Source organism: Pimephales promelas, chromosome 11, assembly GCF_988280905.1.
Source record: "Pimephales promelas chromosome 11, fPimPro1.hap1.1, whole genome shotgun sequence".
NCBI classification, from domain to species: domain Eukaryota; kingdom Metazoa; phylum Chordata; class Actinopteri; order Cypriniformes; family Leuciscidae; genus Pimephales; species Pimephales promelas.
In genome coordinates this window covers 24,435,792-24,453,920 of record NC_142779.1, presented here as the reverse complement: position 1 = coordinate 24,453,920, position 18,129 = coordinate 24,435,792, and the positions used below count along the sequence as shown (strand labels likewise).

The window sequence follows — 18,129 nt, the reverse complement described above, 5'->3', positions numbered from 1 at the left end:
TAATCACTGTGGATTGATGTTTTACAATATATATGCTTCTTGATATCTTGAGCAGCAAATCAGTATATTAGAATGATTTCTGAAAGATCATGAAGATTACAAATTTAAAAACAAAAAACATTAATTTAGTTAGCAAATGTAACTGTATTTCCATCTAATAAATGTAGCCTCGTTGAGCATAAGAGACTTGTATAAAACATCCCCAAACATCTGAATGATATAGTGAGAGTGCAATTTTTTATATAAACCAGTCAAAAAAAAAAAAAAAAAAAAAATCCTGCTAACCCAGACCATTCATTTAACTCCCACCTTAAATAAGAGTTTAGAGATAAATAATTGAAATCACACAGACATCAGCGTTATGCATGCCAAGGAATTTCCTGCACTGCAAATTTATTGGAAGCTGAGGAACAAAATGGACCGGGGCAGTCAGACTGCTGTCGATCAAACTCCATACGTGTTCAGGTGCGTTTCAGCAGAAACTTACAAAAACAAGAGCTCAAATTCAGTTAAGAGCAAACCAAAATACATTCTAGTGTCCATCAAGAAATAACTCAAACCAACTCATACTCATTTAATTACTCAGAATAGAATCTGATTTAAATAACCCTCAGGCCATGTGATCTGCAAGTGTAAGGCATTGTTGACTAGATAATGCTGAGCAAAAAAAGGACTGGATGTCTTTCTAAAGCTCTCATACAGATCTATGCGGCGTCCCCTAGAGACCCCAAAACTATTTCTAGAAGATGTGGAGGGGCAGTGATCTCCAACCTCCAAAACTTTGGAACAACTGCAGGAATATTTCCCACAAGTGCTGACGAAAAGCCTCTGCCAAATCTTACAAAAATACCTCTAAAGATCTCCTTCATTATCTCTGAGTGCTATTCATTTAGAGAAGCCAATAAATTACTGTACATGTCTACATTCTGCCATAAACAATGATTTAAATGACATTTAAAATCACAATTTGAATGTACAGATACGTCGTCAATTGTGTGCGTTGTTTTCGGCTGGGCGTATTAAAAATTTGGTTTCAGGTTTGCTCTTCTGGGTACTATTTAGATGGGGAGGGAAAAAAAAAAAAAAAGGAAATGGAATCGGAGAAGTCTAGACTCTAATGCCCACCCACACATTTAAAAGACAGCCCCCTCATTAGCATATTAAGTCTGAAGAGGCCTCTGATGCCCTCTTGTGGGACTCACGGAGATGTTTTCTGTCACAGTGAAAACTTAGGTCATGATTATTAGCTGAATTATACAGGAAAGTATTAAATGCTGAATGAAAAGAAGTAAACAGACGTGAGTTTTCCGACTCTATATGTGCGTATCGTTTATTGAATCAGTCCATTTGCAGCTCGGGTTGGTGACGCCAGGGTCTCACTTCTCTCCGTCCCTCTGGATCCTGCGCTTCTCGTGCTGGTGTTTGGTGATAATGTACTTGAAGAACTCGTAGACGGACCAGCTGATGGCGGTTGAGGGCATCTGGTATATGACCCTGGCCTGAACGCCTTTGAAGTAAGCGGGCAGGCCGCCAAGCCTGTAGACAGTCCGGAAGGCATGGCCGAGGCCCGAGATGTGTCTTCCGCTCTGGCTGACGGAATCGAGAGCCAGAGACTCCTGCGTGTTCAGCAGCGTCTTGCAAACGTCCAGTGGTGTGGTGGCGGCGGCGGCGATCGCTCCCGCCAGCGCGCCCGACACCATGTGGGACGAGGGGTGGTATTGTCTTTGGGGGTTCAGCAGCTCTTGCAGGTATTCGTAGGTCATGAAGTGCAAAGCCTGGAAGGGCACGTTCATGGTGAGCTGCGTAGTGTAACTGCGATAAAAGGCCAACATCCCCTCCCGCTGCCACACACAGCGCATACAGTCCAGGACGCCACGGTATGGCGAGTTGTACATCTGCATCCTCTGCTTCACCACTGAACAAGGGGAGGTCGTCGGAGTCCGTCAGACAGGAAACAAAAGAGGACAGGAAGGGGGACGTTAATCACAAGTCATGATTGAAATACAGTAAGGCCCATCAAAGGAGAAATGTCCCGTTTCATCCGGACGCGAGCGGATCAAACGAGGCTCCTGTGTGAGCTACGGTCGAGCGGTCTGCTGGGAACAGACCAGAAGGAGACAGGTGTCTACGCAAGGTCTTAGTCTGGCACCTGCGCTGTTGACCTTGAGCCTCAAGAGCGCAGAAACAGACACTGCGCGGTCTGACTGAGACTCGGGACACTGGGGGATTACGGCTAATGCTGCCGTTTCAACAGCGCACAGCTGTTCATTAGAGCAAGGCCAATCTGCTCTCACAAGGATGTCTTTTGGAAATGAACTTTCTTTTTTGTTGTTAATTTAGATCTTTTCTGCCATCTCCTGGCTGGGAGTGCACAGATACCTTCCAGACCAAGGGGGTTTAGGTTTGCGGATCAGTTTGTGCATTATTTGGAGGGGAATTTTGCACAGGATGTGGAATAAAGTTTTTTTTTTTTTTAATAAAATACAGAAAACCGTTTTTTTTTTTCCTTCTTTTTTTCTTAACCAAACAAAACAAAATAATAGACTAGTTGATTACCAAGTAAGGGTTAATGCCCGACGAGGTGTCCATTGTCAGGTTTTAATGGACGACGGCGAGGCGTAAACCGGCCGACCATAAGTCCATTAAAACCTGACAATGGACACCTCGGAGGGCATTAACCCGCTTATACCATGGTCACTTGCCAAATAAAACATTAGTTTATATTTTAATTAGGCTAAATCTAGTTTTTACAAATAATAACTTGCCTTGCCTGCCTGACTGTTTATTTAGCAACCGGAGATATATATAGTCCGCTTAGCTCGTATCCCTTCAGGTTCACAAATGCATTTTTTTTTTCATGAAACACAAAGGTAGGCATAGTTTTTTTTTTATTACACATAAAACAATTAATCAAACAACAATAAAAAAACAATTAGCTCTGAGCTCCAGCGATTTGCGCTTAACGTTATAGAGGGCAATAAATTAATCAGATCAAAGAGAGGGTCATTTGCCTCAGGCTCCTTAGGCTTGAAACGCTGTAACGTTCAGCCTTCTCCTGCCTTGGTTGTCTGGACAGCTGAGTAAAACTCCCGCAGGGTCTCATTCAGGGGTGCGTGGATAAAGCATCGTTATCCAACTATGGTCGCAAGTTACGTCGTTACCAATAGAGTTCAATGGAGCAAAGCAGCAGCGGTGTAATTTTCTCCGTTTTATTTACATTTTTTCTTTCTTCAGCAGCATACCAGTCGTCAAAGTTGCCATATTCTCCATAAATGTTAAAAGAAATAGCACGAAGTCGCTCATTGTTGTATTAGGCTATAATATCTAACGTTAGATGATAGAGCATGTGACTGCCTGTTGCTATGGTTACTCACAGCTGTTGTAGGCAGCGCATTTATTTATTAATTTCGAATGGTAAACAGGCAGTTTCACCAGAACTACTTTACTAGGTGTCCTCTATCACTTTTTAACGGACACCCTGCAGCCAATCAGAATCGAGTATTCACCCAGACCATGGTATAAATTAATAATAATCCACAATCCTAATAATTAGAATGGGACAGCTACGTTATCTGGTTGAAAAATCGGTACGTGCCCCAAAAATGTTATTGCCATGACATAAAATAAATCAAACCAAATAAATCAAATCAAATCAAATCATAGATTTCAAGTATAGAATCAAACAAGTAAATGACATACCCATACAAGTAAAAAAAAGCCTTCATGTAAAGTAGAGACATATGCAAAGTAGAAAAATAAACATACAACCATTCAAAAGTTTGGGGTCATTAGTCACTTTCAAAAACATTTAAAAATGTTAAAGTATGCCTGTTGAGGCTGCATTTATCTGGAAAAAACAGTAATATTATGAAACATCACATAATATATATATATATATAGGGATGCACCAATAGGATTATTTGTGCTGATACCGATTTGGCTGAACAATTGGCTGATTACGATATTCGTCACTTGCTTTCTTAATTTAAACTTTCGACATTAACCTGTTAACTGTCACCCCCCCTTTTTTGAATAGACATGAAAATGCACATTTCGAACTTAAATGGTTGTAATTCAAGAATGCTTTGGAATATAGACATATGATTGGTCTTGTTTTAAAGAAGACATTTGGCAGATTTTTGTAGAAGTGAAATAAATTAAGTAAGTGAAACAGAAAAAAAGTTATAGAAGTTTGAGTTTATGGAAATGTACAATGTAAAAATATTAATTATTCATATTTTACATAAAATATATATTTTCAAAACCTGGGCTACTCTAAAATGACAGAAAGATCAAAGCCAAAAATCTGAACAAGTTGTGTTTCAAATTTTAGGTTGATATCTCAAAAAATGAGCTTTCAGTAAGATTTTGTTTGAGCGCAGTACCAAACTTTTTCACTAGGGCACAATCAGACTCCATTACTGCCCATATAAGGGCGCCTGCATTTCCATTCCTGTTTTGAGTGATATGAACCATTATTTTCACAATTTTCATACAATTTCTGAAGTAGAGATCCTATTCAGAAGTAGCATGGGAAGTTTGGCAGATTTTGATATGAATTGAACCTCTAAGAAACACATACAAAGAACACGCATGTAAGTCATAGCTAGCTGCCACGTCACAAATGGTGAATTTATTATTTTTTTCTTGATATTTCAAACTTTTCAGACCTTTTTTTTCCAAAATAATTGAATGGATTCTATCTTTTGAACTTTTGGCATGAAAACAAACTGAGGTATCTACCATTTTTTCATGATTTTTAATGTTTACTGCTATTTTAAAATAAAGGTCTGAACACGCCTTATGAGTATGAAAATATTCTTGTTTTATATTGATAAATTATGGCTCATCTGTAATATATTTTGAAAATCAGTCACCAAATATGGAAACTAGAGATTGTAAGCTTTCAAATGATATATAGTTTGTCAATATTATTTAAGGTATTTACTAAGATATTATTGTTTTAAAAATATAGTGGCAAACGTCCCACCTGTGGGACGGTGACAGTTACCGATGGAAATTAGCATTGTGCTAAATCTGGTGCAGCCATCTTTTTAATGTAACTGCACATTGTCCTGATATAAATAAATTATATATATATATATATATATATATATATATATATATATATATATATACATATGAAGAGTTCAGATGTAAAAGCCTCTAAATGCCATTTGAAATTTTCTTCTTTAATGATGATTTTTATCAAACTTGTATATTTAAGTTCAGTAATTTGACTTAAATGGCAATGATAATTACCTATTAATTGTTATAAGTGAAATTAATGAAATAAAATATACAAGTTTGATAAAAATCATCATTAAAGAAGAAAATTTCAAATGGCATTTAGAGGCTTTTGCATCTGAACTCTTCATATATATATATATATATATATATATATATATATATATAAATATATATATATATATATATATAGATTAGTGTTTTGATCATGTTTTAAATTAGCATGCATTAAGGAGTACTAGCTAGTTTATTGCTGCATCATAAATTTCTATTTGATTTCTGATAATTTCTATTGAACATTTATTGGATCAATTTAACATTCATCAGGCCAACAAAAACTCATAAATAAAACAGAACAAAGTGGCATATGAAATAAATTTTCAGGTACAGAAATTAAGTAATCAAATCCAAAATATATTATTCATCATATAGATTAAATATTATACATTAATCTTACAGTTATTTAGGTAATAGTGAGTGTATTTTTTGTCTTTTGCATTGGATGTGCAGACACAAAAAGTAGAATTATGTGCTCTTTTACATATCTTGCATTTGAATATTTATATTTACAAGGCTTAAAAACATGTACAAAGGATACATTTTCATGAAAAAAACCCCAAAAACTTTTGTTATTTTACCCAGAGAAAAATGTTGGATTATGCAACAGATATTATACAACTTATTGCCTTCACACAGTTAATTAATAAAAAAAATCGGTTTGTTTTATGGCCATTTTTCATGTTATAGCCGATGGTTCTAAATTGTTAAAAAAAAAAAAACAGTTGTCCTGCATAATATTTTTGTGGAAACCCTTTTTCCATTCTTTGATGAAGTTAATAAGAACAGTATTTATTTGAAATACAAATATAAACTACCAGAAAATACAATCTTACCGACCCAAACTTTTGAATGGCAGTATATATAGTATAGCCGTTTTTAATAGAAAGTGAAGATTAAAGCTAATATACCTTCAGCTGGATTCATGGCAGCATCATGAAGCAATGTGGCAACACATCCAGCAGTCCCTGTAACACAGACCCTCAGACATTAGCACCAACATTAGGGCATGGTCACAGTGGACAGTCACTGGAATCAAAATACAACAATCAGATAATATACAGATGGATCAGATCGCAGTCAAACAAAAACTGTTAAAAAAAAACCCCGAATAGCCACCAAACACCCCCCACGATTTAACAGAGAGATTAGGGATTGACTGGATAAACTGGAGAATGTGGAGTTAGGAGAGAAAGAGTCTTTTGTTCAGAATACTGGCAACTACTTCACTCATCGTGACCGTTTTACGGTAACAATCTAATCAATCAAAATACAGAGATGCTAACAGGACATGAGTCATTTTCTGGCAAATCATGATCAAAAAAAAATTATAATATGATGGCAAATAATTATTTTTATCCCCTTTCTGTGTATTCTACTGGTAAACGGTAATATGCCAGCAGTTACTTACCACCCTTTCACCCTGACCTGGAGGAAAGAGAAAGAAAAGAGACACTACACAGCAACACCAACAATGACTTTTACCATGAGCTCCGCAATGTTGAGTCAAAGGCCGAGATTTACTAAAAGCTTGAGCCAGCACAAATCCTCTTCTGGCGTTAAAAAAACTACTGTCAGGATTTACTAAAGACACGCTGTGAGAAATTAGCGATGAAAAGCAGTGGACACAGTTATACCTGTGCTTGACCTTATAGCATATGCATTTGTAGGAGTTTCCATGTCAGACCACTACATGGCAGAGAGTATTTAAAGGGATACTCCCCTTTTTTTGGAAATAGGCTCATTTTACAACTCCCTCAGAGTTAAACAGTTGAGTTTTACCATTTTCAAATCCATTCAGCCAATTTTCAGCCATAGTAGGATGGAAGTCAATGGGACCAGAAACTGTCTGGTTACTGATATTCTTCTAAATATCAGCAAATCGGCTGAATGGATTCGAAAATGGTAAAACTCAACTGTTTAACTCTGAGGGAGTTGTAAAATGATCCTATTGTCAAAAAAGTGGAGTATCCCTTTAAATACTCTCTGCTTATAAATGTAGTGGTCTGACATGGAAACTCCTACAAATGCATATTCTATAAGGTCAAGCACAAGTATAACTGTGTCCACTCCTTTTCATCGATAATTTCTCACAGTGTGTCTTTGAGTTGTAAAATATGCCTATTTCCAAAAAAAGAGGAGTATTCTTTTAAAAGAATCATGCAATGTGATTTACAAAGGTTTGCAGTAGTCAATTGTATTTGAAACATTTGAAACGTATTTATTCACGCTTATGTAGTTCAAATTTTCCTTTATCTTTGGAACACAAATGAAGATCTTTTTGATGAAATCTGAGAGCTTTCTGTCCCTCGATTGACAGCTACGCAACTCCCATTTGACTCTTTAAAAAGTTAAGAAAGAGATTGTAAAACTAATCCATATGAATTGAGCGATTTAGTTAAAATTTTCAGAAGAGACTCGCGATCCCTTTATGAACTGATTGATTTAGGCTTTTATTAACATTTAAACATTCATCAACTCATCATCAGTTGTGGTTAATGGTAGTACAAGCATGTTCGCTTGACATGCAAGAACCAATGAGGTTCATTCTCGTGTTACGCATCACGTTTGAGCTGCCAAAAGAACCAATGAGGTTCATTCTCGTGTTACGCATCACGTTTGAGCTGCCACAAGAACCAATGAGGTTTGTTCTCAAGTGTCAAGCAAGTATGGTTCAGCTTGTTTATGTTTGCTAATCAACAATGTTTATATGTGAATAAAAGCCTAAATTCGATCTGTTCTGTTCATCATATACAGCGATTGTCGAAACTAACCCTCTCGAATAATATAGATTAGTTTTACAATCTTTTAGTAAAATTTCTTCATTTGAATTTCGAAGATGAACGAAAGTTTTATGGGTTTGGAGCGACATGAGGGTGAATACTGATGGCAAGTTCAGCGAGTACTGAACCGAAGTGGTCGAAATTGAGCGAGCTCAAAAAGTTTTAGACCCCCTTTACACCTGTATTAAACGGTCCGATCGACCAAAATGCATCTTGATACCAGATGTAAACAGGGCCTTATTTACTTTAGTATGTTTAGTTACTTTGGACAGTATCAATGTATCTAATATGTATATATTTAATTTGAAAGGGCCTTATGAAAAAGCAAAAAAGACCTCAACATTTACTGACTTTCCTATGTAGAAATGCATGCCAACAAAGGGTCTAGAATTGTGGGTGTGCTGGTGAGAGGAAATCAGCAGTGCTGATGGGCAGGGAAACTGGTACCGTTCGCCAAATGACTGTTTGCTCCTGGATGGATGATATCACTGAGGACCTTTTTCAACCTTTCATAACAGGCAAAGTAAAGTGCGTGGGCAGGCCCCGCCCCTACAGCTGTAATATTCAGGCCCCTGATTGGCCTCCAGATTCCCTCTGTCCTCACGATTTGCCGCAAAGCGTCCATCACGTTACGGTAGCGGGCAGCTGGCTCTGGCTGAAGGCTCTGCATGCGTGTCTGCAACAAAAAACAACAACAATTGTTTACTTACAAGCCCCGGAATGTAGATTAAAGTTTTAGTTCACCCAAAAAATGAAAATTATGTCATTAACCCTCCTGTTGTTCCAAGCCCGTAAGACCTCCGTTCATCTTCGGGAACACAGTTTAAGATATTTTAGATTTAGTCTGGGAGCTTTTTTGTCCCTCCATTGAAAATGTATGGTATACTGTCCTTGTCCAGAAAGGTAATAAAGACATCATCAAAGTAGTCCATGTGACATCAATGGGTTAGTTCGAATGTTTTGAAGCATCGAAAATACATTTTGGTACAAAAATAACAAAAAATACGACTTTATTCAGCATTTTATCGTCTTACGATTCTGTTGTCAATCGGCGTTCACGAGTCCGCAGTGCCACTGATGACGTAAGGTGCTGATGACGTGTATCTGGTGCATCCGTGTATTCGGGTTCAAATAAATATGGCTGGGCTATATTTAAATCCTTAGACATGTTTGCGAAGATTGTTTTGTTTAAATCATGTGTCTCCCTCAGACTGTGAACGAAGCTCGGGTGCACTGATAACACGACATCGGCGTCACAGAACGCGGATTGACAACAGAACCGGAAGAGAATATATTGCTGAATAAAGTCGTAGTTTTTGCTATTTTTGGACCAAAATGTATTTTCGATGCATCAAAACATTTGAACTAACCCACTGATGTCACATGGACTACTTTGATGATGTCTTTATTACCTTTCTGGACAAGGACAGTATACCATATATACATTTTAAATGGAGGGACAGAAAGCTCTCGGACAAAATCTAAAATATCTTAAACTGGGTTCCGAAGATGAACGGAGGTCTTACGGGCTTGGAACGACATGAGGGCGAGTCATTAATGACATCATTTTCATTTTTGGGTGAACCAACCCTTTAAGGTATTAGTATAAATACAAATATTAGAAATGTAGATTTTGAATTCAGACCTGTTGATACTTTCTTTGTCCCACAGACCCACACAAAAGCAAAAAGACAAGTTTTAAGTAACTTTTCATATTTTTCATCTCAGCTACAACAAAATATACATTACATATTTAATCAGTGAAAATAGCTGGAAATAATACATCTCAATCTTCTCAATCCACGGCCCTGAGGGCAAGTGTCCCAAAATGTACTTACTTATTTTTTATTTATTATCTAAAGCCCGCAAAAAAGTTGGTAACACTTTACAATAAGGTTCATTAGTTAACATTAGTAAATGCATTAACTAACATGAACTAACGATGAGCAATGCATTAGTTACAGTGTGTATTAATCTTTGTTAATGTTAGTTAATACAAATACAGCTGTTCATTGTGCGTTCATGTTAGCTCACAGTCCATTAACTAATGTTAACTAATACAACCTTTGATTTTAATAACGTATTAGTAAATGTTGGAATTAATATTAACTAAGATTAATAAATGCTGAAGAAGTATTGTTCACATATTGTACATGTTAACTAATATAGTTAACTAATGAACCTTATTGTAAAGTGTCACCAAAAAGTGATATCAATGCAACACAATTTTTTTGTTAAGTACGTATAAGGTTTACAATTAATGTAAATCAATTTAAAAAAAGACCATAAAAACAGTAGACCGCAAAAAATAAAACAAACATGATTGAATAAAGCCTCGCAAACATGCATTACAACGAGTCATTGGATCTGTAGATCAGAACCGAAGTTTGTAGCAATAAGGTCACACAGGAACTTAATCTAACCTAATCCTCTTTTCCTGCAGCGCTACTGTATCACCTGATGTACATCCGAAACATGGATGCAAAGCACTGACTGAAACACTGGCTTTCAACAGGAAGAAAACAAAATGTTGGAAACAGCCAGTAATGTACATGTTCAGCAGGTTTACTTTGTGAACTTTAGACTACCACAGAAGTCATGTTTGTATAGACATGGTCAGATTTCGAGTAGCTGAACATATTAGTTCAGAACAGTAGCTGCAATGTGGTGAAATTTGAGATAATGGCAGCAGTGGTGCATGAATAGTATTATACCTGTGAGGAAACAGTACTGCCATTATAAAAGGCCCGGGAAATAATTATATTTGCCAATTAATGTGCGTAAATCATATCTAAAACCAGTTTCTTGTGACAGCAGAGTGAGGAACTGAAACCTCCGACAGGAAGTTCAAAGATTGCTCTTGAAATGCTCAGGATTGCAAAATAGACTAAAGTACAGAGATTAGAACTGTAACAGTGCAAAACAGAGAACTGATCTTTTATTACAGCAAAAGAAATTATTTCATTTCCATAAAGAAACAGCGTACTAAGATTAAGTAAAAAGAGAATTCCCTTTCACACATTTTTATTCATTTGTGATTACTGAATTTTATGTTTCTATAGTGAAGTATTGTCAAAAAAAAAAAAATAGATTCACACCTCACATTTGATGAACAAATGCACTTTCAAAAAAAGGAAAAGGTGAAATACATAATATTGGTTTAAAGGAATAGTTCCCTTTAAAAAAATAAAATAAACTTTTGCTGATAATTTCCCCATGTCATCCAAGATGTCCAGGTCTTACTTTCTTTAGTCGAAAAGATAATAATGTTTTTGATGAAAACATTCCAGGATTTTCTCCATATAATGGACTTCATTGGGAACCAAATGGTTCACGGTCCAAATGAGAGTTTAAGTGCAAACTGTTCAAAGGGCTTTAAACGACACCAGACGATGAATAAGGGTCTTATCAAGAGAAACGATCGGTCATTTAAAAAAATAAATAAAAAAGTTTAAGTTTTATAAGCTCAAATGCTCACCTTGCTCTGTTCTGTGATGAGCGTTCGTGACTCTCTTGTTCAAACTCGTTCATCAAAATGAACAAATCTATTTTCGAGTCATGACTCGAAGGGTCCTAGACAAGACCCTTATTCATCGTCTAGTGTCATTTAAAGCTGCACTGAAACTGTCATTTGGACCATGAACCGTTTGGTTCCCAATGAAGTCCATTTATATGGAGACAATCCTGGAATGTTTTCATCAAAAACCTTAAATTTCTTTTCGACTGAAGAAAGAAAGACGTGGACATCTTGGAAGACATGGGGGCGAGCAAAAGTTTTTTTTTTAAGTAAATCTCTGTACTAATTAAAGTAACTAACCAATTTAATGTTGAGGGGGGAAGCCTGTGCTATAATACATCATTCATTTTTAGATTCTTGTGCTGAAATCCTGTTTTTTTGTTTGTTTATTTAAATAAAAAGTCAATGATGGACTGAACAGGTGCTGTAGTTCCTTCAATGTTCTACACTATGTTGTAATTCTCTCTTCTAAACAGGGGCAATGTGCAGTGTGCCACCCTGTGTGTTCAGTGATTTAAACTTAACCTTTTCCTGAAGTGTGCTGTTAACCTTCCCCAATGACTCATACTGGTGTGAATCAACCTCAGCTTGGAATTTACATGTTTTGCAAAGATACACACACCAAAAAAAATTTAACAGGAAAATACTACAACCAATTTTACTACTAACATATGTCGAAATTAACCTATTCATCCAACATGAAAAAACGTGGTGTGAACTTGATTTGATGGATTGATATATTAAAAACTGACTGCACCATAATACGTGATCTCTGATCGGTAGATGAAGAGGTGACGAGAATTTTACATTTTTGTAAAATATGTGGCAGTTGGAGGAGCATTGTTGCATATGAAAATTTGAGGAAAAAAGCCCAACATGTAGGCTATTTAGGGTTAAAAAAAATACATATATACAAAACAGATTTGTGTTTGATTCACAATCTGGACTGGCTTACTTAGGAGAGAACAGTTGCAAAAGACATGACAAAGTGTCTTTGTCTGTAAAGAACCCTTCACATTATCCAGATAAGAGCAGCTGAACACTCAAAGCAACTGCCTTACAGTTTGCCAAAGCCATTCTGATCAGTGCATTCACAGGCTGCTCACTTAGAATTCAGTTTGCAGGTAAATGAGGCCCAAGCCCCCTAAATCAAAGTTTTTTGCTCATTTGTGACTCATATCTGCTTTTCTCATAACATTGTAAATGGCACAAACCACATAAAGTGTCATCTTTTCAATTCCGGTTTTGGATCACTAAGTTCACAGACTGTCAGTCGAAATCTGATTATTAGTCTACCTGGTCTAAATTATTGACTGTGTATCAAAACTGTTTGGGTCTGATTTGCATGTCCCATGGCACACTTTCATTTTCCAGAATATCTGCATTGTTTTCTACAGCAATGACCTTGCGTTAGTAGGCATATGCCATAAACAAGCTTATTTCTGCAGTGACTTTCAGCACGTTTACTATAACAACGTCTGACGTGTACGCTTCACGTGGCGTCATAAAGTGACAAACCACGCTGAATCCCTTTAGAGCGCTCAGACTGAAACTTGAAACCAGAAATGCAATTTGAATAAGATTTCAAACCAAATGTGAATGTAGCTTGAAACAGATTTGTAAATATCGCATTTTGTGTGATTTTTTTTTTACATTTCTAAATAGGGATGCACCGATATGAAAATTTTGGCCGATAACCGATAATTCTTTAAATTTGAAAGCCGATAACCGATATATCGGCCGATAAACTTAAATCCAAATTTTTATCTAATTTTGAGATCCTGATTACAAAAACAAAAGTCTTACAATTAAATCCATGTCCATGTTATAGTGTTGTATAGCCGATATGACAGATTTGCGCTGCATTTTCATTACCGAACTGTATTTTCATTTTTTGAAGAGATTTCAATCATATTTCAAGAAATTCAAAAACATAAACGGTGCTCAACAAGTGTCTCAGCTGAAGGGAATAATACATTATTTATCGGCTTTAATATATCGGCCACATTTTCTTACCAGGCCGATAACGATAACTTTAAAAATGAACATATATCGGCCGATACCGATATGCTGGCCGATATATCGTGCGTCCCTATTGCTAAATATGATCAGATTCCAATCAGATATGCACAAAAATCAGATTTGGACTGACAGTTGGAACAGGTCTTTAGTAGTCCTAGTAACTCTGATACAGGTCAGATGTTTTGCAACGTGACCTCAGCCTGAAGTTCTGAACGGTCAAATCAGAATTCATGCAACTTTTACATCACTCTAGATCAACATTCATCACAATTCATGAGTCAGATTTTACCCACCCAGTCAGACCAGGAACATGATCTGTTCACACTGGAATTTAAAACATTTTAACCACATTTAAAACAATGTCAACAACAGATACAAAAAGCTGGCAGTGTGAATGTAGCCTTATAGCATATGATGTGACAAATTAAACTGTCCTGTTCAGGGAAACAATGGTTTTTAAGTAGGAATTAGCACTGGGTATTGAAACAAATTTCATGACTTTTGATTCCCGAACTTTTGATTCAATACAATTCTGGGTACAATTGAATTTGATATAGATTCATGTAGATAGGCCTGTACGTCATCAGGTACAGTAAGGGTTTTTAAGTTAGAATAGGGTAATACATTTAATGACATAATTATGTTTCTACTCCAATAATTTTTTTTATATATATAAACATTTAATTGATGGCTGTCATAAAAACTTTTTTGATTTTCAAACATACATTTAGGCTATATAGAACAAGTTAGGTAAAAATATAATGAATATATAATACATATATTGAAAAATAATGTTTCTCTCCTCCAGACATTCATTTCTCTAGCTGACTATCAAGTTAATAGACATAAATGGGCTTTTCTGAGGTAAATGTAAAGTCAAATGACCCTGTTTTACATGAGTTTTTTAAAAATATTTTTATTGATGTCTCTTTGATTGAAACACTGACTGAGCGATTATATTAGATATAAAACGAAATGTATTTCGGCAAGCTAATTAATTTCATGCTATAACTAGTAGTAAATGATCAGTTTTCCACTTGAACTGAGGCTCTACAGCGATCTGCTACGCCACGTTAAAGGTGCATTGTGCAAGTCTCTAAGTTTTTGCAAAACTACGCCCCCTCTGGCGACAAGCGAAACTGCACATAAAACTGCACTGTTCATAACCAAAGGACCATGATCCGCACAAATATTTTGTTTACAGTAATGTCTTCTGTGTTAATAAAGTTATAAATCTGCAAGTCATTCTAAATATATGAAAGGAAAGGCATTTGAGTAAATTACACACTTATGTGTGTGTGAAGGGAAAACGGCGGTAGTAGAAAACTATTTTGGTTTCCACCTATCTCCATGTTGAACTGTTTTATGTGTTTACTTTATCCACTTATGATTGTATTATTATGGAAACAAGTTCATGAACAATATAAATTATTACTTTGTATAGGATCCCGTTTGAGCATTAGAGCAGCCCGGAGATCTCTCCATTTGTTGAAAGTCTTCCCGATGTTGACTCTCGTCTTATTCCGACCACTATCTGACTCCAATTTGGCCCTTTTGGTGGCACAAGACAAAAGTTTTATTTTCTTTGTCTTACGTGGGGTTTGGAATGAACTACAAGCCGGCCTCTTCCTGAATCTATCGTGTACTTTTGTCGAAAGTTGACTAAAGTTTTGTCGCTCAGGTTGTCTTCGCTGATATGGATAATGGCGGCGAATACACAAACCTGCCAGACATAGCCAGGGGAGCGTTATCGCGCATGACGTCACACCCAGTCTCAATTGCTCTTATTTGGTTTACAGTAAAGGATTATAGAGGCAATCGAAGTGATTAGAAAAGGGCTCATCAGCCCATCAGGCAATTGTTTAAGCATGCAGGGTTAGAACATTTTTTATTTTTAACATAAAATGTTGCGCAATGCAACTTTAAAGAGGGCCACACAATAGTTACTGTTTAAATTTTGTAATAAAATTGACAAAATTTGAAAGCTGAGACTTTGTTTCATTGCAAAATTAACAAAGCTTACTGCGATGCATTGAATGGAAGGTACGCTACAAAGTTGTGTACATTCATTTATCAAGTGAAAACAGCTATTCCACATCATGGGATCATCAAAATCTGAATTTATTAAAATCGAGAAACCCAGCCCAATGCAATCTGATATCGGGCTAGTCATTGAACTAAAGCATATCACAGATCCTGTGGTGCATAAAAAAACAGTTATATTTAGTTAGTGTACTGTCTCTATGGTAACCTTTAACTTAAAAGACAAACAAATCTAAATACAGACCAAGCACAGCGTAATCAATGCGCATGCGCAGTAGCCCAGAGCAGCGTCAACATGGTCATGTGGTTCAAGTGCGGAGCCACGTGTGACCTTCTAATCTCATGTACGTGTTTCATAATGACACCTCGCAGAAAGAAAGGTACTACAAACACTCCCAACGACAGGATGCAATTGCATTACACACACACACAAAAGGCAAGTTGCTGCTGGAATTACATACTAGGGACTTTAGTTAGTTATTACCAGATTAGCCAAGACAGATCTTGATGTTTACGAGATTACAGAACTACAAATGAGCATTACCAGCAATAACCGCAAGGACGGTGAAGTGCCGTAGTAAAGTTTATAAGTTCAAAAACTAAATTCTAAGAAAGGACGTGAGGGAAGTTACTGACTGAAATGTATGTAGTCTATAAAATACAGAGGAGATCACAGAGGGGAAACTAACTCGACCTTGCCATCTTGCTGGATCTTTCAAGGGCCCGCTGAACACATCAGTCCTATTAATGAATTATTTTAAGATTCTTTACAAAACGCTTATCTCTCATTTATTTACCTTCACACAATCAATAGGGAACATCAGGCAATGCTCCATGATTCCAGCCACTGCTCCAGCAAGCATGTGCGTGCTGGTGGAGGCGCCCTGGGGCAAACCCTCATAGTCCGGTTCCGAGAGATCAGTGGCCTCTTGAGAGCCATAGAAGTGTCCAACGTGAAGCTCCGGTTCTGCTGCTAACCGAGGTGCCAATGTGCCAACGAGACTATCCGAAACACCCCAGAACCTGCCGCCGAGCCAGTGTATCTCCGCGCCCGCGGAAGCACCGGCCACCGCGGCATCGCCGCCCGATGTGTCCGCTGTCATCCGCCGCCTGCGCACAAAACCATCCGCTTCCATTTGTTGCACCCTTTCCTTTAAAATCATGCGTCCCGCACTCGATGTTTACACGTTCCGTTCAGGCCTCTCCCGCCTGCGCACCGGGGAGAGGACGCGTCTCGTTCAGCGAGAACTGCGCAGCAGGAGGTGACCGACAGAACAGGCCGCGGAGGGAAACGGAAACGCCCTCTCACTCTGTCCTACTCTGTGATTGGAAGAAGCCGCTGTCATTCAAAACAGAACGCGCGCAGTGACATAAGCGAAAGCAACACACACACCACACATACGCACACAGTATACATAAGCATAGGCTATGCATATATATATATATATATATATATATATATATATATATATATATATATATATATATATATATATTTATATATAGTATACATGTATACACACACACACTATACAGGCTATCACTGATTCTTGAGATAAGCGACAAAACATGTTTTAGAAGTTAGTTTTTACTATTTAATGATACATTACCCTACCTTAAAAACTAATATTTGTAGACACGTCTGAGCTAAACCTTGCAAGGGAACAGGTTTTTTTCTGGTATTTTTTTCCAAAAATGTAGCTACATTAATTCTCTTCATACCTTAATCTATGTCAACTCCTTTAAGACACATTAAAAACAGTGCTATTTTAATTTGATTCACCCAACAACAGCATTACGTCTTAAATGATGTTATATGGTGTTCAGTAAAGGTGCTAAGTGGCAACAAATATATTTTCTACAATTTTTATTTTTCTGGGTTAGGGTTATCATCAATCCAGTTCCTAAATTCATTGAATCTTTACCAGACATAATATCATGTAGTTCAGTTGATGTTTTAATATTTTAACACAATAAATAAAAAAATAAATAAATAAAAATAAATAAATAAAAAAACTGACGGTGTTAAATACTGAGGCAGTTGACAAAAACTGAAGGAGTTGACAAAGGTCAACTGAAGCAACAACTGATTGACAAGACAACACATTAAGACAAACTAATTTTTGAACTAATATTTAATTTATTACATCATTCCATTGGTTTGTTTTTCTCCTTATAAAAGATAGGCCTACAGCTCATTCTGGGTAGCTCGCAATGTTAGGTTGAGTATAATGCTAGCAGAAATACTCCCACTGAGAATCTAAAGGTGCCTGTCTTTAAACTGCATCAATTACATTGATTTGTGCTGACCTGCATGACTTAAGCTGTGTTCACTTGTGAAGTCCATTACATCATGGTTAGCTATTGCTGTTATCTTGTGAGTGACAGGTTGCTAAAAAAAAAAAGAAAAAAGAAAGATGTGTATAAATTATTTATTTATAATAAGAACTGCAGTAGATG

The 18,129-nt window shown here is 36.7% G+C and overlaps 1 protein-coding gene across 1 annotated transcript; it reads right to left on the bottom strand.

Moving 5' to 3' along the window:
- Positions 1–353: 353 nt before the first annotated feature.
- slc25a28 (solute carrier family 25 member 28) lies at positions 354–16,982 on the bottom strand. The gene is made up of 4 exons (XM_039657087.2): positions 16,467–16,982; positions 8,535–8,763; positions 6,216–6,272; positions 354–1,915 (listed from the first exon to the last, which is right to left on the bottom strand). The coding sequence occupies exons 1-4, from the start codon at positions 16,830–16,832 to the stop codon at positions 1,377–1,379; spliced, it is 1,191 nt and encodes a 396-aa protein (XP_039513021.1). The 5' UTR covers positions 16,833–16,982; the 3' UTR covers positions 354–1,376.
- Positions 16,983–18,129: the final 1,147 nt, after the last annotated feature.